Source organism: Liolophura sinensis, chromosome 7, assembly GCF_032854445.1.
Source record: "Liolophura sinensis isolate JHLJ2023 chromosome 7, CUHK_Ljap_v2, whole genome shotgun sequence".
In the NCBI taxonomy this organism is placed as follows: domain Eukaryota; kingdom Metazoa; phylum Mollusca; class Polyplacophora; order Chitonida; family Chitonidae; genus Liolophura; species Liolophura sinensis.
This window is the reverse complement of record NC_088301.1, coordinates 25,541,903-25,564,521: the sequence shown is the minus strand read 5'-3', so window position 1 is coordinate 25,564,521 and position 22,619 is coordinate 25,541,903. Positions and strand designations below refer to the sequence as shown.

Genomic DNA, 22,619 nt, shown 5'->3' with positions numbered 1-22,619 from the left:
TCCACCCACCATAATGCTAACCGCCATAAGTGAAAAATCAAAACCACAATCAAATAAATGTATTAAGGCACGGGATTTCTAACCACAAGGCGAGGGTTCAATCCAAGACTCGGGAGAGGCAATCTGTTGATTCCTCAGAGCTCATCGTCGGTAGGGTTATTGATGGTACATGCAGTAGGTGTTAAACAGTGCTTGTAGGGGATATTTGCATATAGTCTTGCATTCGTTGCAGGCCATTTGTCTTCTTTCAATATGGCATGCAAGTCTTACACATATCATATACATCCACCAATGAAATAAATAAATAGGTTCTCAGTCAGTTGCCAAAGGTTGGTGGTTTACCTCAGGCACTTTGTTTTCCTCCACCCATAAAACTACCTGCCACTGTATAAACAAAAATTCTTGGTTATGGCATTAAACAGTTAATCTGTTTTCATGGAAGCATGTGACCCAGCTTTGATCCCAGATTGGGTCATGTCCGAGGATTTAAATTTAGCATTCTCTTCTACAGAATGGCATAGACAAGTACTGGTCAGTCCAGTGTCCAGTTACCGTGTCTGCCAGGCGTCACGTTTATTGTCTTCAAAATTATGCTGAAGCAAAGCAGCCCTATAAAAATTTCAGGAACAAAATTGGCCTACATGCAGCTGCTGCACCAAGGCACTGGTGATCCTGGTATGTGTATAACCGTGTCCATGGGGCGTCATGTTTATTGTCTTTGAAATGATTTAGTGAAACAGCACTATTAGGTTATTATTATATTATCATTATTATTATATAATTATTAATTATATTAGCACTTGACTGGTCTGTCACACAGACACTGGTCATCCTGGTGTCTGTATGCTGTGTCTGTCAGGTGTCCTGTGGGTTGTCTTTGAAATGGTTTAGTGAGGCTGCACTGTATTTATGTGCCAGCATTCAGAATGGCCTGTTACAATATCATTGCTAGATGAAAGCCATGTTTCAGATGGTGTTGTTATTCCTCAAGCACACAAGCGAGGAACAATGAAAATATCAGCAGTTCAACTTTAAGAAAGTAAGTCAAATTCATTTTGACTGAGGGAAATGGGTTTATTTATCAGTAAATTGTAAATATAGAATTTTTCACTGAAAAATAAAGGATTCTTTGTGTGTTCACAGAGGTGAGTGTAAAAGCTTGAATTTGTGTCTAAACCTAAAGAAATATCCTTGATTTTGCAGCATAGCTTTTAGAGATCAAGACTCGCATGAAAACCAGAATCAATGAAGAAACATGTCTCCAAACTGATGTAAATATTAAACAGTCTTGAATAAACAGCAAATACTATTCACGTATGCAAATAAACTTATTTTCTGGTGTCATTTGTTTGAAACACACTTGTCTAGGAATCAGAACATTGTACATGCTTTAAGATTATTATTATATATTTTTTTTCTTACACTTTCACAAAAATATATCTTCACTACCTCTTGTATTGGTATTGTATTGTAATATGCTGATAATGATAAAAGAATAATACTGAAAATATTCTTGCCTAAGAAATTTAGTGAAGGCTTAGGATTGTGGTGTCGGTACATCTCAGTCAATGAATAAGGGTGTTTCAAGGTGGAACTCTTCATGTTGTGCAACATGATACAGAATAATTTTTTTTACCTTTAGCGACAGAAGAGTTCAAACTCAAAGCTCCCCTATTTTGCATGCATACTGGAGATCAGTGAAGTAAAAAAGGCCATATGCTTTGGAACAAATAAACCAGTTTGTGATATTTGCATAGTTTGATCGAGGACCAAATTTGTTTGCGCAATAAATATGAATGAATATTTATTTATTTATTTAATTGGTGTTTTACGCCGTACTCAAGAATATTTCACTTATACGACGGTGGCCAGCATTATGGTGGGAGGAAATCGGGCAGAGCCCAGGGGAAACCCACAACCATCCGCAGGTTGCTGAGAGACCTTCCCACGCACGGCCGGTGAATGAATATGACTGTTCATAAAGGTCAAGTGTATAAAATTTTCACACCTTCAAGTGAAATGGAATAAAACATACAAAGCAATATGTAATTAACATATTCAACAAAAAGCACTAATCACAACATTTATACATTTTAATACATGGGTTAATAAAGCTGTATTACTTCTACATCTTACTACACCTTAGCTTTCTCGGTGAAAACCTAATTAAAATTATGAACTTATTCCTCACAATTCTCTCTCAATCTCAAAGACAAATTACATGTGTATAATTCAGTGGATCTGAATCTAAAACAGACAGACACTGTCATCAAACTGGTACTTGCACTATCATACAGTTGCAATTTACATTGGCACATGAAATTCAAAAATATGTAATCAGTTCAAATAGTTGCTATTTACTTAAAACATGAGAAGAAGTCCATTATGTTAAGATACATTAAATTCATAACAATAAAGAAAATGTTCAGCCAATAATTTGACATTATAAGAGCAATTCATTTCCGCAGAATATTGACAGAATAGATTCACACAAAATTTTATATAAATTTGACTTGGCGAAATCCAGAAATTTGAGAAAAAAAAAATGTTGATGAACTAATTATGCACAAGTGGCACATAATATATAACATAAAAATAATCCAATTTGGCTCTGAATAATAAATACATTAATCCATTGGATATTTTCTCCCGAAATCAACCATTTGAATCTTGTGGTCTCTCATCTGACTTCAAATACAACAGCAAAACTATTCTAACAGTTCAGTGCTTTACATATAACTATAGCTGCAATTTGTAATCACTATAAGGAAAAGCATGTACAACTTTAGCAGTTTGACACCTACTTTCCACAAAACTACATTCCCCAAAAGCATATTGCTACATAAGCACCAGTAATTTCAAAAAACAGAAAAAAAAAAAAAATCACAGAATTGCTTTAACATAATTTTTTTTTTCCATTTCTTTATACACAAACATGAATTGTCTCACAAATCAAAAACAAAGGTTTTCGCTTTATGTATACTAGATTTTGTAGATACAGAAATATGATAATGTTTATAATGCATTCAATGCATAAACATCACTTAATATACGAAGAGTCCAGTTAAAAACTTCCCTGTAATTCAGCACTAAGCCAACATAAACAGAGTAAGTCCTTTGGGGAGTCGACTTAAATACAGAATTGACTTGGTGACTGTACGCTCCATGGATATTGTTAAAAACACTCTTGTAATAGGATTTGATCAATTTATCTCAAAACAAAATTTGCTCTTTTTTATCTCAAATATTCAGCATATCTCGGAAGGAGAGTATATGTAGAGGAACACTGTCCACTTGAGCAGGTACAGAGTGAGTATTCTCTAATCCAAAATCTTCACTCTCATGAGTATCATCAGACACGATCAAAAAGGCCAATTAACATCATGCACACACTTTCACACATGTGCTTTACGTGTGCTTTACATCTGCTTTACGTGCGGAAAGCAGCGATACATGTAATCCATTTACACATGGAACTTAAAACCACATGCACATGCTACTGTAGGAAGGGCTACAAAAAAACACTGAGTCTAGAAAGCATAATTAATGCCCTGAAAATGAGTCGAAACATAAAAAAAAATCTCATGGAGTTATTTGCACGGGATTAAAATAAAGGACAGAATATAGCACAGTCCTGCATGTGGCTAATGGACAATACTCATACATAATAAAAAGAGTAAAAGTTCAGGTGCACTGATACTATAATATTCAGTATTACAACAAAACATAAATTTCAACTGACGATGATGTTTAAATATATTGTGGTGTTAAATGGAAAGAATTTAAAATCATTCACATACAGCAGAAAAAAAAGAAGGTAACATTTTAAGTTACTTATAGTTTTTTTTTTTTAAATCTAAAAGAATACAGTGGGCTTTTTTTTTGTTCTTTATCAAACCAGACACTATACTGTCTATAAACTGTGTTATGATAGGCAATGTCATTGATGGTGGAAAAGCCTAAAAAATAATGAACTGCTCTGTCAAACAAAAAAAGAGAAGAACATTTCAAGTTATACATTGTTTTTAAAATCTAAAAGTATGTTGTCAGCTTTTGTTCTCTTTTATCAAACAAAGGGCTATACTGCCTATAAACGGTCTTGTAGTGGTTGATAAATGTGAAAAATAACAAAGTTATAATGGTACTTAAATTAAACCACAGCTGACATATTATAAACATAAACAAATGGAGGAATATAACACCATAAAACATCTGGTAAACCAGAAATTAGGCTTATTAAAGGAACTCAATTCTTATGTAATACAATAACAAATGATGCCAGCCACACTGACATGTATCAGCCAATGACAACGCAGATTTACTGTGACTGCTGAAAGGCTGTACAGTTACTTAGTTCCTCTGTAATGGACACACCAGGGGGGTTGATATACCCGCACAGATGGTCATTAGAGAAGGTCCAGGGTTCCGTCTGGAGGCTTGTTCTTGTTCACTGTAGCATAAACTGGATCCTGGTTAAACACAGAGGGACAGAAGGACATAGAAAAGGTGAATGGGCAAGAGTTTAGGATCTGGGAGGTAAAAGTTAGCAGTATAACTACATAGTGATGACTGTGATATGTTTTTCCAGTATTTTGTACATGTGCATGCAATATCTATCTCATGATTGGCCAGAAACAAAATGGATGTTTCATATTCGCGTGTCCAGGATTTCTTTACTGTGGGACAAACAAACCCATATAGATATGTTAACACATTGTAACATTCAGCAGTCACACGCTATTCAGGAAATTTCATGTATTTTATGTGATTCTTTGTAACACCTGAGATTTTGAGCTCGAGCATAGTTCATGTTGATACCTCAAAAAAAAATATTATTAATAAAAAAAAATGAAATAATAAAAAATATTAATATAAAAAAAAGAAAGATAACAAAAAAAGAAACAACATACACATAAAAAACCCAGAACTGAGCTGAATTCTAGAATGTCGCAAAATCATTAATAACATAGGTGCAAATGGCCATGTGCTTTTTGCTTATCCCATGCATGACCCTGGATTGGTGTATACACTGTATGCTCTGAACATGGCTTATTCCCCTTGGACACTATGGCATTGGTTCATTCATCTGTGTAACAAGTACTGCTACATTTTTAAAAAAAAATGAATTACACTCTAAAAACAAAGAGTGATAAGTGATAGACACTTTTTGTACAAGGAAAGTCTTCCATGTGTGACACACATGTTATACTGGTAGAAAGTAAGCAGGCTCACCACAAAACTTCATGCAAAAGCACACAAGACAGTATCATTGTTTGCTTCTTGCCACTTCTTGGAATTTATGGAAGCTAACCCCGGGGATAACAAAGAGATCTTGGATTTAAGTCAAAACTTCAAATGACTTTAAAATTGTTATTTCCAATGTAACAAGGTCAAAATATTGCTTGACAGTGTAAAATCTGGGTAAGTTACTGTAGAACAAATTTCAGCTAAATTAATGGAAAGGAACATACCAAATTTAATGATCAAAATTTTGACTTAAGTCTTGGACAGGTTCATGATCCTGAGCCAGGGGAATGCTTAAAATTCCTTCTGTGAGACTGTGACCAATGGATAATATTAGATACTTACACTGCTTGGTGGGGGTGCGCCAAATATACTGAAGTCTCCAAACGGACTGGCGGTAGGAGCCTGACAAAAAACAGGTAGATAAATGCTTATAACACAGTGTGGTCAGCATGGTAACAGGAACAGAGATTTATTTATTTATTTGATTGGTGTTTTACGCCGTACTCAAGAATATTTCACTTATACGACGGCAGCCAGCATTATGGTGGAAGGAAACCGGGCAGAGCCCGGGGGAAACCCACGACCATCCGCAGGTTGATGCCAGACCTTCCCACGTACAGCCAGAAAGGAAGCCAGCATGAGCTGGACTTGAACTCACAGCGACCGCATTGGTGAGATACTCCAGGGTCATTGCGCTGCGCTAGCGCGCTAACCGACTGAGCCACGGAGGCCCCTCAGGAGCAGAGAAACTGCGAAACAAGCGATCAAGTGAACAGTATTTTTTTTTTTAGTTCTACCATGGTGCTGAAAATTTGACAAGTTAAATCAGTTCAGAAGTCAACTTCAGAGAATAAAAGGATTCTTGCATTTTAATACATCAAATTCTTCCTCTCGGGCTGTGCGTGGGAAGGTCTGTCAGCAGCCTGCAGATGGTCGTGGGTTCCCCCCGAGCTCTGCCCAGTCTCATCCCACCAAATGCTGGCCGCCGTGGAGTAAATGAAATATTCTTGAGTATGGCGTAAAACATCAATCAACTAAAAAAAAATATATATCAAATTTATGAATATGATTTTAGAGCTAAAATTTGTTATGAACACAGTGATATGTGTTTGTTTGTTTATCGATAAGACAAAAGAATTGACTTCTTTTCAGAATAAAGTCAACACAACACACTCCTATAAAATTCAAAATTCTAGAAAGACTTTGAAGGTACACATTCTTTATTATGAGGCTAACAGAAGAGTTTCCAGTTCTAACTCTTTTATCAGGTAGAAATTGTCCCAACTGTATCATGTGACCTGTCAAAAGTCTTAGTAACTATTTTTGATCACATTCACTATAACACGAGCATCTGAAAAAAAGTGTCATCAATAGTAATTTAGAGCGGAGGAATAATAGAGAAGATTGAGAGTCTGAAATGTTTGTGAACTTGAGAAGTTCCTAAAGGAAAGAGGTGTCATTCGTGCCTCTGGAAAAGGGTGAGACAGGCGGTCTGTAAATTAATGTCAACAAAGGTTGCCTAACATCTTTCACCATTCACATGACACAGCTTTTACCTCTGATGACAAAAGAGTTCCAACTCGAAACTCCCCTATTCACAGCTTTCTGAGCTGGATATTACTTTTTGAGAAGTGTATTGAGAGAGAAACTTATTGGCAAACTGAAAACAAGAATGTGACCATAATCATTCCAAACAACTAGTCAAAGTAGATTTTACAAAATAAGTTCGTCTGACAAAGCGAAGTATAACACATCATGAAGTTCTCAAAAGGAGTTCCCAGAAAAAGATCAAGACAAAACCATTAATGTTAAATTTAAAAGCGTGCATTAAAACCAATAAGCAACTGGAAAAGAAATAAAATACAGTTCTGTACTAGCCATAGTATCAGTCAGCAATGATTTAAACCAGAAGAAATCATATGTATACCAGCACATCAACTTTACAAATACAAAACAGCAACATCTATATCAGGCAACAAAGTACATGCAACTTTAAAGTTCACACATTTTAGCAATTAAATTCACTATATTAGACATATAAGGAAAGGTCCAATTTGATACAATGATGGATAGACAGAGGTCAAACAATGTGTACCAGGAAGAGGGTTAGGAAAGTGTGACGTGGAAGAGAATGTGCACATCCAAAACTAAACTGCAAACAAGAACATCAGAACTATGTAAGCAACAAATGACACCAGAACACAATGAAGAACAGTTTTAACAGGAGATTAGTGTTGACATGATAAACAAGTCAAAAAATGACACCAGAGCACAACGAAGAACAGTTTTAACAGAAGATTAGTGTTGACATGATAAACAAGTCAAACGTGAATGTATTCACGACAGACACGTCATTGTACTAGGCCGAAGTAGAAAGCAGAACAATCATCCAAGCTGTGAGTAAGACATCAGTTGTACGAGACAATGCATGTACAATGCTTAACATCAGAGCGTAATATTAGCTACAGTTCAGTAACCAAGATAACTTGAATTTCAAGCACACTTTAATATTATTCTCATAAACTGCACAAACTGTTTTATGGTTTCAATGCCACACTGTCTAATTGTGATTATTCCAGAAAATAGGATTCACGAAGTTTTACGAATGTAAAACTTTTCTCATAAAGTTACATTGTTTGATGATTTCAAACATCCCACTCTCTGAACTTTATTATACCAGAAATAGAATTTACCAATTTTAATGAAAGTGAAACTTTTCTTTGTTTTATGATTTGTTTATTTGATTGTTTATTTGTTTATTTGATTGGTGTTTTATGCCGTACTCAAGAATATTTCACTTATACGATGGTGACCAGCATTACGGTGAGAGGAAAGCTGGCAGAGCATGAGGGAAACCCACGATCATCTGCAGGTTGCTGGCAGACTTTCATGATTTGTAGGTACTCTTTTCAGGCAGAGCTTCTTAGCCTTTGGTCTGCTACTAAACGTTAGGTTCTAATGGTCTCCTGTGGAGTATCTCGTAGGAAAAAGTTAATCATAGTCATATTTAGAGCCATTTCAGTTCCTTTTTGGTTCCTGTCGGGTGCTCAAACTAATCAAGCTTTATTAAAACTAACAAGTAAAGCTTTCATGCAAATTTCTTTCATTCACAGATTGAGTGTGATCTCAGAAACCATCATTTTGAGTTGTATTTCATGAGGTTTCTGTATGCATGGTCACAAGGTGGCTTTAAAGTTTGGGAGCAGAAGTTTTGGGGTCAGAACCTTCAATTTTATTCTTGATTCCAAAATATTATTATCATCTGAAAAACTTGATTCCATACAAATGGTCAAAAACTTAATATATATTTACATGATTATCTCTTGGGCTTTAAAACTAAAGGCTGATATAATTTGCTGAACAATATTCCAGAACATTATTACTATTGTTTGGACAATCAGCTTAAAACCTTATTTCCCTATTTTGTACTTGTTGTCAGAAATCTCCAGTAAAGATGTTGTCATCACAGTAGTGATGTTCCATTGTTAGTCATCTACATCATGTGACAGTGATAGGTGATTGAGATGTCTCAGACTTCGTCTGATTGGTTGATCAAGACACACCCACCGTACATTATTCACAAAAACCCAGCTCCCAGCAGCCAATGAGGATGCGGACATGCTGTACTTACACTGGTGTCCCTTGCACTGACTGTAGAGGATCTCGATTTCTCACTGACTATCACAGTTGTCGCTGAAACACCGGACATATCGCCGTTGGTAAAGAACGGATCATCGAACGGATTACTCACAGCAAAGTTCAACAAGGCTGAGCCATTTGCCACTGTTTTGTTCGTGGCCTGAGTGTTTGGCGTGTTGGACTTTCCACCTCGTGGTCGAGGTATGGACTTGAGCCCTGGCACCCCTGGCCTGGGGGGTGGGAGAGGAGGACCGTGACCATTCACCGTGTTTTCCCCTGGTAGAGGAGGGGGTGGGGTGAGTGGTGAAGGCATGTCAAAAAAGTCATCATCCCCACTGCTTCCTAGTGCTGACCTGCCGTTCATCGGGATCTGGCTGGAAGACTGAGAAAGGAAGTGAATATTGTTGGAGTCGGGTTTGTGAGGGTGGAAGGGATCGGCTGGGTTGTTGTCATCGGGGAAGGGGAAGGGCTCAAAATGGTCGGCCGTATCACAGAAGCTGTTTGTCTTGGTGGTAGGGGATGGGCTGGAGAGTATGAGGTGGCTAAGACTTGCCTGAGTAGGGGGGACAACTTTCAACTCATTCAGCGTCCTCTTCGGTTCAGCTTTCTGCTCCTCAAACAACTGCTTCGGCGACTTTCCTTTCGTCTTGCTCGGCCCAATCTCGCAGAGGTCGCCGAACAAGTCACTGCCTGCCCGGGGCTTCTGATCGCCGTCTTCCCCCGAGCGTGGAGGTACTGCTGGGGCGTTAGTGTTAGTGGGCATCATGACTGGTGCCCCACCAAACATGTCCCCACTGGGTATGGGGTTAGCTGCAGGCGGCCCCGCAAACCCTCCCGCACTGAAAGGGTTAGTGGCCGCTGGTGGGGCAGAATAGCCCATTCCTGGGTGAACAGGGGTCCCGAATATCCCCCCTGCCAGGGGGTTAGAGAGAGCGGGGCTTGGGGCAGTGCCGAAGGTGGGTTGACCAAATCCTGACTGCATGGGTGGAGCAGACAGTCCCGCCATGGGGTTCTGAAACATACAACATAAATAAAATACAGGAATCCCATTACAGGAATTGTATCACGCACTGTTTTTTTTTTTTTTTGCATTTCTGATTTGATGGGGTTAAAGGAGCCAACGAGACAAAATCCAATAAAAAAACATAGCAGTAGAACTGCAGCCCTGCATATTAGATGTAATTTTAAGTAAAACATACAGTGATTATAACACTATACATACACACAAATTAAGCTGATTAATATACAAAAATTAAAGAGGCTATAACAGAGATTTTTGAAAAAAACATGTATCAGCGTCTTTTTTGCTGTCATTTTTCAATAACCCAATATTTAAAGTTCCCAATGCCTATGTGTTAACATTCAAAATTTGTAAAATAAATTTTAAAAAATTCCTACAATATATAAAGAGGGTCACATTCTATCTTTGTCAAAATTTGGAACCATTTAACATAGGCTATAAACAGTACAAGTCTGATATTTATCTAAAGGCAGTAATTTGAGCTATCCTTGTAAATAAAGAAGATTTGAGTTGATTGGTGAACACAGATTTGATCTGATTAGCAAACACAGAAATCAAATTTGACAGAGGGTATAGCCCCTTTAACATACGTAAAGATCTGAATAGGCGAAAAGTCTCATGTGAATGTGAATGAACTTTCCTTAAACAGATTCAGAAATACAGCCTTGACAAAAATGCTGATATATTATCAGCAGCAGTTATAATGTTAACATCAAAAGATCTGCTGGCGAGGATGGTTACCATGGATGTTGGTGCAGTGATAAATCCGGAACCAAAACCACCAGGCTGGGCCATGGTTTGTGCTGGCGCCGGGGACTGGAATGGGGAAGACGACACCGCAGCTAAGTTCATCTGGACCAGTGGTGCAGAAAACGGTGTGGTGGCTGCAGGCGGTGCTGAAAATGGTGACTGGGCAGCTGTACTTGGAGTAGAAAACGCTGTCTGAAATGGGTCATTGTTATTGGCTGGAACATTAGATGTAGCACCAAAACTGTCTCCAAACCCTGAGGAGTCTGCTGTGCTGGTGGCCGGTGCTCCCCACGGATCTGATTTGGGAGCAGTGCCCTCAGCTGGTGGTGCCTGGCCAGAACCTGACCCAAATATGTCCTCGAAAGTATCCATTTGCTGAATGCCCTGAAATGAGGAACCAGTACATACTGTAAACAATGGGAGTTTACAGGTGTACAGAGTAGTTCCTGCCCAATCTGAATTATTTTATTTCCTATTCTGCTAACCATATATATATATATACCCATTACTTATAATACAGTAATAAATAAACAGGAACTGGTAATAATTAGCCAAACAGCATCTGAAAGGTAATTTTCATTTTTCCATGGACATGTAACTGAAGGCATAAATCAGTAACAGCACCATATTTTACAATTTATTTATTTGCTTGATTCTTGTTTCAATTCATACTCAAAATTTTTCCACTTATTCAATGGCAGTCAGTTATATGGGTCGAGGAAACTTGGGTCCCTAAAGTAAACCACTGACCTTTGGCAAGTTAATGATGAACTTTCCCATGTGTGATGCAAGTGGTCTTCAACAAGTGGCCACAAAACTGTTATCGACTATTTACTATCAATAAGGCCCCAAGAACAGTGAGTGGGAAAATATACAAATTCTCTGCTTAAGGCTGGGATTGAAACAGCAGCTTATGATTCATTTATTTTTGTTTATTTATTAGATTGGTGTTTTACACCGTACCCAAGAAAATTTCACTTATACGACCATGGCTCGCATTATGGTGGGAGGCAACAGGAACAATCCGTAGACCGTTGCCAGTCCTCAACTGGACTTGAACTCACAGCGACCGCATTGGTAAGAGGCTCCTTAGTCATTGCGCCACCCATTACTGTATTATAAGTAATGGAACCACCCTGGAATGCTAACCACTTCACCAAGTCGCAAGCTTATGTGCCTCGTGGTTAGGTGATGTGCACCTTACTAAGCAAAATACATCCTCCTTAAAAGAAGCAAAGGAAGTCATACCATCACCAACAAGTTCACAGATTAGCCATTTAATACCACATCTTTTCGCATTTTGTATGTACACTAAAATTTGCAAAAATCACCATTTGATCTACTCCAAGCTAACACCTGTTTTAGAACCCAAGACATAAAAGAAAACGGTTAAAAACAAAACTGTTAATAAAAACTGGTAAAACAAATCAAAACGGTATCACAAAACATCTGTTTTTTTTAAAATTTCTTTTAGCAGGTTTCATGTAATTTCCTAGACTAATATAGATTATAAAGGGACACAACTCTTGATACAAATATAGGCTGTCTACAATTCAGCAGATGCAGCCTGTATACTCAACAATGGAGACAAGCTTGTGTGCTTCAAGGTCAAGGGAAGGAAAAGTTTGGATTTATTTATTTATTTGATTGGTGTTTGACGCCCTAGAATATTTCACTCATATGACGGCGGCCAGCATTATGGTGGGTGGAAACCAGGCAGAGCCCGGGGGAAACCTACGACCATCCGTAGGTTGCTGTCAGACCTTCCCACATACGGCTGGAGAGGAAGCCAGCATGAGCTGGAAAAGTTTGGAAGATAATGACTTCGATGAACACAAACACATACATTTGTCATGTATGAAACCAGACAGAGGCTTTTGATTTTTGACAGAATTCCTTGACATGTTTGTTGTGGAAAGAGCACAGAATGCTTTTCCCAAATTTGCTCAATGTTAGTTAGTTAGTAGATACTCCTGAAATACTGACGTAGCATTATGTTTTCCTACTTTGTGAACTGGCTTGTTGATCCCCTTAGTCTTGTGTGGCTTCTGACTGGTTGATATGTCTTTTATTTTCATTTTATTACTTTTCACAGCAGTTGTCTTCAATAAATAAAAAAAAACATGGCTGTCAAACTCATGCTTGTGTAACTGGAGTATAAACCACAGTGTTCATGAAGATTACAATCGTTGTGCCTAAACCCTGCTTTCGTGTAATTAACAAACAGCTGATTCCCAGCTTGAAATGGCACCACAGCAGAGTGATGTCCCTTTGTGCACTGACACTGTCACTGTCTTCATAGTTTTGCATTGATGTCATGATGTCTGTGCCAATCATCAGCACACTCTTTGGTCATGTGACTAGAGTACTTGAGTGAGTGATTGAGTGAGTGATTGAGTGAGTGAGTGCTTGGGGTTTAACGTCATACTTAACAATTTTTCAGTCATCTGACAATGAAGGAATTCTTAGAGTGCATGTGCCTCCTTGTTGCAGGATGGATTCCCACCCCTCTTTTATCTAGTGCTGCTTCACTGAGACGACTTACGAAAGGCAAGAAAGCTGCCCCGCCAGAGCCATTATACTGATACGGGTCAACCAGTTGTTGCACTATCCCCTTCATCCTGAATGCCAAGCCAGGAAGTTACAACTTCCTCTTTTAAAGTCTTAGGTGTGACTCGACCCAGGACTGACCCTGGATTTACCACTCCCGAAGCAGACTAAGAGTACTTGAAGTGAAAACAAAAATTTAACCCAAGTGAGATAGGCCTTGAATAAGATTTTACCATAAAAAATGAAAAATATAGCTTTTTGGAAATATAGCCATAAAATAGGATAGTCCAGAGAAAGTAGAAAAAATTCTGTTCCCAATTTAGTGTAATTCAGCTCTGACAGCAACCTGCGGATCGTCGTGGGTTTCCCCCGGGCTATGCCCGGTTTCCACCCTTCATAATGCTGGCTGCCGTCGTATAAGTGAAATATTCTTGAGTATGGCGTGAAACACCAATCAAATAAATAAATAAATAAATAATGTAATTCACCTGAAGTTTAGCACTTTTCAAGTGACTCGTTTTGCTTGATTTCTGTCTGATTCATTCATCTTATAGGGTCACATAATAAGTTTTTGTGAAGTATCATATTAACGTCTTCATGTACTTCAGAATGTGTATTTTACAAACTTTAGGTGAAATACAGTATGTCCAGTGAAATTGTGAATTGTAATAAAAGCTCTGTGTTCCGAATAAGCTCCATCGACATCCTCTCTGCATGCTTTTGGTTTAGTCCATTTGCGTTTGTGTGCTGTTGTTATGAACTGCTTTTTCTGTGCCTACCTGTCTGTCTGTCTGTCTGTCTCCATCAACATTTCAGGAGTCTCCCAAGTTCATATTGGTTTGGATGAGACAGGGAGAGGGGTCTCACAAACTACAGCTAAAGGCATGGTTTCACAACAGTTTCTAGATTGGATGTGCATCTTACATAGTCAGGTCTGGAGGCTCAACAATGCCACTTGCAGCTACTAAAAAATCACTTCTTTCAGCCCAGTTTGTCTGAAATCCCTCAACGAAATATCGAACCAGCTTATTGTATCTGGCAAAAGTACAACTCAAGCTCCCTCTTCCAAACTATGTCCAAAGAAAGTATATTGCAAGCTCCTTCAACCAAAGTATGTCCAGCGAAAGCAAAACAGAAGCTCAGTTCCCCAATGTGCAACAAAAGTGTCAGGCAAGCTCAGAGTTCCCGAATGTGCAACAGAAGTGTAACATAAGCTCAGAGTTCCCCAATGTCCAATAAAAGTGTAACACAAGCTCAGTTCCCAAAAGTGCAACAAAAGTGTTAGGCAAGCTCAGAGTTCCCAAATGTGCAACAGAAGTGTAACACAAGCTCATAGTTCTCAAGTGCTCCATGTTCCCAGCTACATTTATATCTAGATGTCAGTAAATCCAGTGTTAAGTGCTAACTCTCACATTCTCCAGCTGACCGTTGATGTGCTCTGTATCCTTCATAAACTAAAGAATAAAATATACTTATCATTTATAATGTTTATGTTGTCAATTTAAGTACATAAAAATGTGCAAACATTATATTTAGTAAATGAACAAAAGTACTACTAAACTTTATATGTTGTCTTTTACTTTCTTAAAAACAAAAGATATGTGTAAAAAAACAACAGAAAAATAAAATTGAGAGGTTTCAAATACTTGTGTGAAATTTCTGAGTGGAAAAAACACACATAATCATCTGTCTTATTATTCACTTCTCTAAAACCTACTTTTGCTGTGCTAATATCATTGAAAAGAAATTGAAAAGAATTATTTTGTAATAATTGAATATATGGCATTATTTATACTCACTTCTTGAAGGGACTGTAGTTCATTCTCCAGGTCTAACAGGTTAGCAGTGTCAGTCTCATCCGTGTTATTTACTGGAGCGTTGCTCCCAGGCACCTGAGAAGATTGAGACAAAAAACATATAAAGGTGAACTGCAAAGAAAATGAAAGGTATCTGAGTACATACTTTGTGACAATTGTGTTACATTTTTCTGTTGTTTTTTTTTTCCATATGTCTAGGAAATTTGTAGCTTATGTTAATTCACAACAAATAAACCACATAAATCTGCAGTAAAACATCGTTCAAAATGCCATGGCTTGTTCCTTATCATTGTGCATTCACCTGATGTCAATGACATCCCATAAACTACTACTTTTTGTCTTAAGCATAAATGACGCTCACCAGATTTGTTCTAAACACAAAGAGTTTTCCATAAATAATGCAACAGAGGGCAATTTATGTATTTAACATTTGTTTACCACACAGGGCAATTGCTAAGATTGATATTAAAAATAGTGCTAATTAATAGAATATGTTCACACAGAAAACTTCCACAACCTTGTATTAATTACAATAACAGGAGAAGCCTGATGACAAATTTTTTTTTTTAGACTCCTGGAAACATGGCAAATTACAATAACAAGTGAAGCCTGATAACAAATTGTTTTTAGACTCCTGGAAACATGGCAAATTACGATAACAAGTGAAGCCTGATAACAAATTGTTTTTAGACTCCTGGAAACATGGCAAATTACGATAACAAGTGAAGCCTGATAACAAATTGTTTTTAGACTCATGGAAACATAGCAGTGCACCTTTAAAGTATAATTTTAACCAATCAAATTCAGAGATTTTATTTCCCACAAATGCACACATCCATTGATTACATCTGCAACAGGAGCTATTGTGTGGAAACCAAAGATTATACACACAAACAGACGGACAAACCAGAACTAAAATGGCAAAACTTGAACACTCAGTCATGACAATTAGCTTCTCGCATTCTCAGCACCAACGACTACAGGTCAAATTAACACCAGACCGTAATTCCTTGAATCATCTTCTTTCATCTGAATAAAAGACTTGAATATTCTACTGGCTGGCAACCACTGCGGAAGAATACAATGAAAGTAGCAAAGGTGAAGCCAATAGCTGTCTCAACTTCTCCTTATACTATCTCAGAGCTGGTCTTTGTGTTGCCTCACTGTATTAACACCATACTGAAGACGGCAGAAATGATGCCCTACTCCATCACAGCCTACTGACACCATGCTGATGACAGCAGTTGGGATACCCTACTCCATCACAGTCTACTGACACCATGCTGACGACAGCAGAAATTATTCCCTACTCCATCACAGTCTACTGACACCATGTTGATGACAGCAGTAATGATACCCTACTCCATCACAGTCTACTGACACCAGGATGAAGGCAGCAATGATACCCTACTCCATCACAGCCTACTGACACCAGGCTGATGACAGCAATTGGGATACCCTACTCCATCACAGTCTACTGACACCATGCTGATGACAGCAGAAATTATTCCCTACTCCATCACAGCCTACTGACACCATGCTGATGACAGCAGTTGGGATACCCTACTCCATCACAGTCTACTGACACCATGCTGATGACAGCAGAAATTATTCCCTACTCCATCACAGTCTACTGACACCATGTTGATGACAGCAGTAATGATACCCTACTCCATCACAGTCTACTGACACCAGGATGAAGACAGCAATGATAACCTACTTCATCACAGTCTACTGACACCAGGCTGATGACAGCAGAAATGATACCCTAATCCATCACAGTCTACTGACACCAGGTTGATGACAGCAAAAATGACAACGAACTCCATCACAGTCAACTGACACCTGGCTGATGACAACAGCAATGAAGCCCTACTCCATCACAGTCTACTGACACCAGGCTGATGACAGCAGTAATGATACCCTACTCCATCACAGAAACGAGGCTGATGACAGCAAAATTGACAACGAACTCCATCACAGTCTACTGACACCAGGATGAAGGCAGCAATGATACCCTACTTCATCACAGTCTACTGACACCAGGCTGATGGCAGCAGAAATGATACCCTAATCCATCACAGTCTACTGACACCAGGCTGATGACAGCAAAAATGACAACAAACTCCATCACAGTCTACTGACACCAGGATGAAGACAGCAGTAATGATACCCTACTCCATCACAGTCTACTGACACCTGGCTGATGACAGCAGTAATGATACCCTACTCCATCACAGTCTACTGACACCAGGCTGATGACAGCAGTAATGATACCCTACTCCATCACAGTCTACTGACACCAGGCTGATGACAGCAGTAATGATACCCTACTCCATCACAGTCTACTGACACCAGGTTGATGACAGCAGTAATGATACCCTACTCCATCACAGTCTACTGACACCAGGCTGATGACAGCAGTAATGATACCCTACTCCATCACAGTCTACTGACACCAGGCTGATGACAGCAGTAATGATACCCTACTCCATCACAGTCTACTGACACCAGGCTGATGACAGCAGTAATGATACCCTACTCCATCACAGTCTACTGACACCAGGCTGATGACAGCAGTAATGAAGCCCTACTCCATCACAGTCTACTGACACCAGGTTGATGACAGCAGTAATGATACCCTAATCCATCACAGTCTACTGACACCAGGTTGATGGCAGCAGCAATGATACCCTACTCCATCACAGTCTACTGACACCAGGCTGATGACAGCACTAATGATACCCTACTCCATCACAGTCTACTGACACCAGGCTGATGACAGCAGTAATGATACCCTAATCCATCACAGACACCAGGCTGATGACAGCAAAACTGACAACGAACTCCATCACAGTCTACTGACACCAGGCTGATGACAGCACTAATGATACCCTACTCCATCACAGTCTACTGACACCAGGTTGATGACAGCAGTAATGATACCCTACTCCATCACAGTCTACTGACACCAGGTTGATGACAGCAGCAATGATACCCTACTCCATCACAGTCTACTGACACCAGGCTGATGACAGCACTAATGATACCCTACTCCATCACAGTCTACTGACACCAGGCTGATGACAGCAGTAATGATACCCTAATCCATCACAGACACCAGGCTGATGACAGCAAAACTGACAACGAACTCCATCACAGTCTACTGACACTTGGCTGATGACAGCAGTAATGATACCCTACTCCATCACAGTCTACTGACACCAGACTGATGACAGCAGTAATGATACCCTACTCCATCACAGTCTACTGACACCAGGCTGATGACAGCACTAATGATACCCTACTCCATCACAGTCTACTGACACCTGGCTGATGACAGCAATGATACCCTACTCCATCACAGTCTACTGACACCAGGCTGATGACAGCAATGATACCCTACTCCATCACAGTCTACTGACACCAGGTTGATGACAGCAGTAATGATACCCTACTCCATCACAGTCTACTGACACCAGGCTGATGACAGCAGTAATGATACCCTACTCCATCACAGTCTACTGACACCAGGTTGATCAGTACTAGGCTGATTAGTACTTGGCATATCCTCCTCTGAAGCATAATATGGGAGGAAGTACTAAAGTTGCTTTTTCTTACATTTTGTTTTTTACTTTCTTGCATGCAGCACAGATGTACAAAGAACAATTGAGAAACAATTTTAGATGAGCCATAAAGTATTGCCTAGAGTCAGAATTACCTGGTATATGCTTTCACCTTCCTTCCCCTCCACAGGTGCTCCGTTTGTAGGTACCTGATCAAATACATAATAGATAAATGATACGTTAAAAGATCTGATACATCAATTTGTCAACTAGTTTTTTTTTTTTTTTGTGAGCAGTCAAAGAGACAGTCACTCAGCCAGCGGTTGGTTTGCATGTGGAAAGATGTCTCAATGCTGAAGATCTCCTATATGACTAGGTGCACATGAGCAAGATCATAAATGGAAATTGATTAAAGACTTCAAAGATATTGTGTTTACAGGACTGTGACAAAACATAAGTTATATAACGTCAATGGCTTTGATGAACATGGCAATACAGTTCCTCTGAATGTGTACACATGGTATAGCATTGGTACCTCTGATTACATGTGTTCAGGAAACTGACAGCTATGACAATCATGCTAAGCCTGTTTTGGGTGAGGAATGAAAAGTATATAAAGCCTTTTGAAGTGTGGAGACCATTGTACCTGGTGGTGTTTTAGACCATCTACAAATTCATAGTTATGCAGTGATGTTATACTGTAACTGTTCGTCAGCATATTATTTGGTCATGTGACAAGAGCGCTGGAGGTGAAACCAAAGCAAATTTAACACAAGTGAGATAGGCACTGTAGAAGATTTCAGTGTAAAAAATGGAAAAAAAAAAAGCTTTTAAGCAAGAAATTCTTTCCGGAAAAGGATGTAACCTAGCCTTCAGATATAATAGTTCCAATGTCATATAGTACTTTAAACTTAAGCAATAGGCACAATCAGCATTTCGCCCATTCATGTCCATGTTATTTATCACCTCTTGCTCCTTGCGAGGAGCCCGGGTGCTCAAAACTATGAATAAATGTTGACAAAGGCATGAAGGACATCAGACCAAAACACTGCTGGCAACAATGCTGGATTACAATCCTACGTTAGTTTCATTACACAAGAACACTAGAAACTATGGCATTTACATGTATATATGACCTCTGAGTTTCACATTTTGATAATATTAAGCAGACTATGAACATATGGTTCAGGAAGTTAAAAAGCAGATAAAAGGTGAGGTGTAGATAAACTAAAATAAACATTTTTAAGGTTTGATCACTTGATGTCCCAGATTAAGTCAGACTGCAGTTAAATACAGTTTTTCAATTTGGGCACCCTTTCTTTAAGTTTAATTTGGGCAAAAATACTTTCAGACATGAAGAAACCTGAAATTTTATTGTCAAAATTGTATGCAAATCTACAATAAGTACACATGATTAAAAGGAACTTTATGAAACATTTCATTTGAATTTATCAGGCAATATTCTTCATAGCTTGGAGTCATTATTAAACTCCCTTAGCATCAGTGCATACCCTAAAGTACATACCATAGCAACTAGTACTGTAGGCATAACTTTGCCATGGTACTGCAGTTATATGCATATAACATCATGAGTTCCTTGTGAAACTGACCTTTGGTTTTCTTTGTTTTATAAAAATAAAATAACCTTAAGAATAATCCCCCAAAGCCACCAAATCCACCAAAGGGTGGAGGAAACAGTGCTTATCCTGCAGGAAACCACCTTGCTTCACATTTGAATCCGACAATAATGAGCTCTTTGAATTACTTATATTTACTTATAGTATATTTATACTCTTTGATCATTGTTCAACTTATACTGTGGTCATTTTTCTTGGAAACCGGTGGAGGAAACTGGAGTTCCTGTGAGCTTTAAAAAGTTACAGTCCCAATGGATGCATCCATTACATCTGATGTCCCACCACACCTTGTCGTGACAGCGTAAATTTTTCATTCCATTCCCGGAGAGAGCAATTCTGACCTCATGGCGTCACAGAAAGATTGAGCATTTGTAACCAATGTGTGGGACAACCGGTTGACCTATTTGCAACAATACTGCTACAATAATGATTGGTCAATTGCGTGTTGTTGATTGACAGTTGGGAAAGGTCTTTGTACAACATACTGTCATCTATGTACAACATACTAGTGAAAGAAAAGTGGTTTTCATTGAATGGCCATGCAAGTGTTGTAGACGGCTTATTGTCACCAAGGCCCAATGAACAGTGAGATCAATGGAATGTGCCCAAGGGCAAGGATTGGACTCACATTTTATGTGTTTTAGCGATTGAAAGAGAAGAGTTTTCATGACAATGTCATGACCCGCACCAATGACCTGTTTGATGTACAAATGACATAATGTGATAAATTAAAACAGTGACTTTCTCTCACCTGATAGATGTTGTCCCCCCCTTCTTTTGGCCCACCCTCTGTTCCTTCAGTGGTCTCCCCTGTTTCCTGTTTGCTTTTGGCTTCCTCCATTTCCTGTTTCTTTAACTCGTAAACACACTGGAACAGATCTCTCAAGGTCAGCACCAGATACTCGGCCTACAAGTAGAAAGAGTCATTTAGAAGTTGACAGGGTAAGATCATTTAGTACTGTCATTTCTACATACAGACAGACAGAGGGAAACAGCGGAACAGACATCTCAATGTATAAAACAGCAGAGACTGACAGACAGAGGGAAACACTGGAACAGACATCTCAATGTATAAAACATCAGGGACAGACAGAGAGAGTAAAACACTGGAACAGACACCTCAATGTATAAAACAGCAGAGACTGACAGACAGAGGGAAACAATAGAACACAAATGCCAACATATGAAACACCAGCTTGTCAACTGTCTGCAGACAGACAGACAGACAGAGGGAAATACTGGTACAGATATCTCAATGTATAAAACACCAGACTGACTACAGAGGGAACCTCTGGAACAGATATCTCAAAGACTGTCTACAGACAGAGGGAAACACTGGAAGTCAACATATGACACACCAGCTTGTAGGCTGTCTGCAGACAGAAACACATAGAGAGGGAAAGACTTGAACAGATATCTCAAAGTATAAAACACCAGACTGTCTACAGACAGAGGGAAACACTGGAAGTCAACTTTTGAAACACCAGCTTGTAGGCTGTCTTCAGACAGAAACACACAGAGAGGGAAAGACTGGAACAGATATCTCAAAGTATAAAACACCAGACTGTCTATAGATATACAAGGGGAACACAGGAAAATCCTGCTATATGTATCTGAATGTGTAAAACACCAGAATATCTACAGACAAACAGGCAGACGGACAGACAGACAGAGGGAAACACTGGAACAGATATCTTGGTATCGATCACAAGACAGTTTTCAGACACACAAACGATGCTACAAGTATCTCAATGTATAAACACCCTGGATATCTACAGGCAAACAGGCAGACAGACAGACAGACAGAGGGAAACACTGGAGCAGATATCTTGGTATAGATCACAAGACAGTTTTCAGACACACAAACGCAACTACAGGTATCTCAATGTATAAAACACCAGGATATCTACAGACAAAGGGAAACACTGGAATGGATATCCTGAAGTTTAAAAACACCAGACTTCAGACAGAAAAACCCTGCTACTGGTGTGCCACTGCATAAAACACCAGACTTCAGACAGAAAAACCCTGTTAAAGGTGTGTCACAGCATAAAACATCAGACTTCAGACAGAAAAACCCTGCTAGAGATGTGTCACTGCATAAAACACCAGAGACTGTCTAAAGATATAAATTAACAGTGTAAAAAGATAACTCGATATATAGACTGCGCAATCTACAATTATCTGTGGCTAAAAAAAACCCCCCAAAAAAGCCAGTCCATAACTCACAGCCTGTAACGTTTTGATGGCAAAGAACTTGTGAGTACCATCTCCTACTCCGTATATGTAACCGAAGGCTCGATTGTCGGTGACGTCCCGAGAGATGAAGGAAATTCTATGGACGGCATGGTTGTGCTCGATGGCCTGTGATGACAAAAAGAGGCAAAGGAAT

General features: G+C 39.0%; 1 protein-coding gene across 3 annotated transcripts in view; it reads right to left on the bottom strand.

Annotated features, from left to right (window-relative positions):
- Nucleotides 1-14: 14 nt before the first annotated feature.
- Nucleotides 15-22,619, bottom strand: part of LOC135471811 (disabled homolog 2-like) — a 38,201-nt gene continuing 15,596 nt past the window's right edge. Inside the window, exons 4-12 of one of the 3 annotated variants that reach the window (XM_064751163.1) lie at nucleotides 22,457-22,591; nucleotides 20,979-21,134; nucleotides 18,746-18,799; nucleotides 15,007-15,099; nucleotides 14,620-14,661; nucleotides 10,649-11,041; nucleotides 8,879-9,898; nucleotides 5,590-5,649; nucleotides 15-4,469 (exon numbers count right to left, since the gene is read on the bottom strand). In XM_064751163.1, the coding sequence (XP_064607233.1) occupies nucleotides 4,407-4,469; nucleotides 5,590-5,649; nucleotides 8,879-9,898; nucleotides 10,649-11,041; nucleotides 14,620-14,661; nucleotides 15,007-15,099; nucleotides 18,746-18,799; nucleotides 20,979-21,134; nucleotides 22,457-22,591 (2,016 nt within the window). In that variant the 3' untranslated portion in view covers nucleotides 15-4,406. The remainder of the gene's footprint in view (nucleotides 4,470-5,589; nucleotides 5,650-8,878; nucleotides 9,899-10,648; nucleotides 11,042-14,619; nucleotides 14,662-15,006; nucleotides 15,100-18,745; nucleotides 18,800-20,978; nucleotides 21,135-22,456; nucleotides 22,592-22,619) is intronic. The other 2 variants (XM_064751165.1, XM_064751164.1) reach the window with 2 other exon arrangements.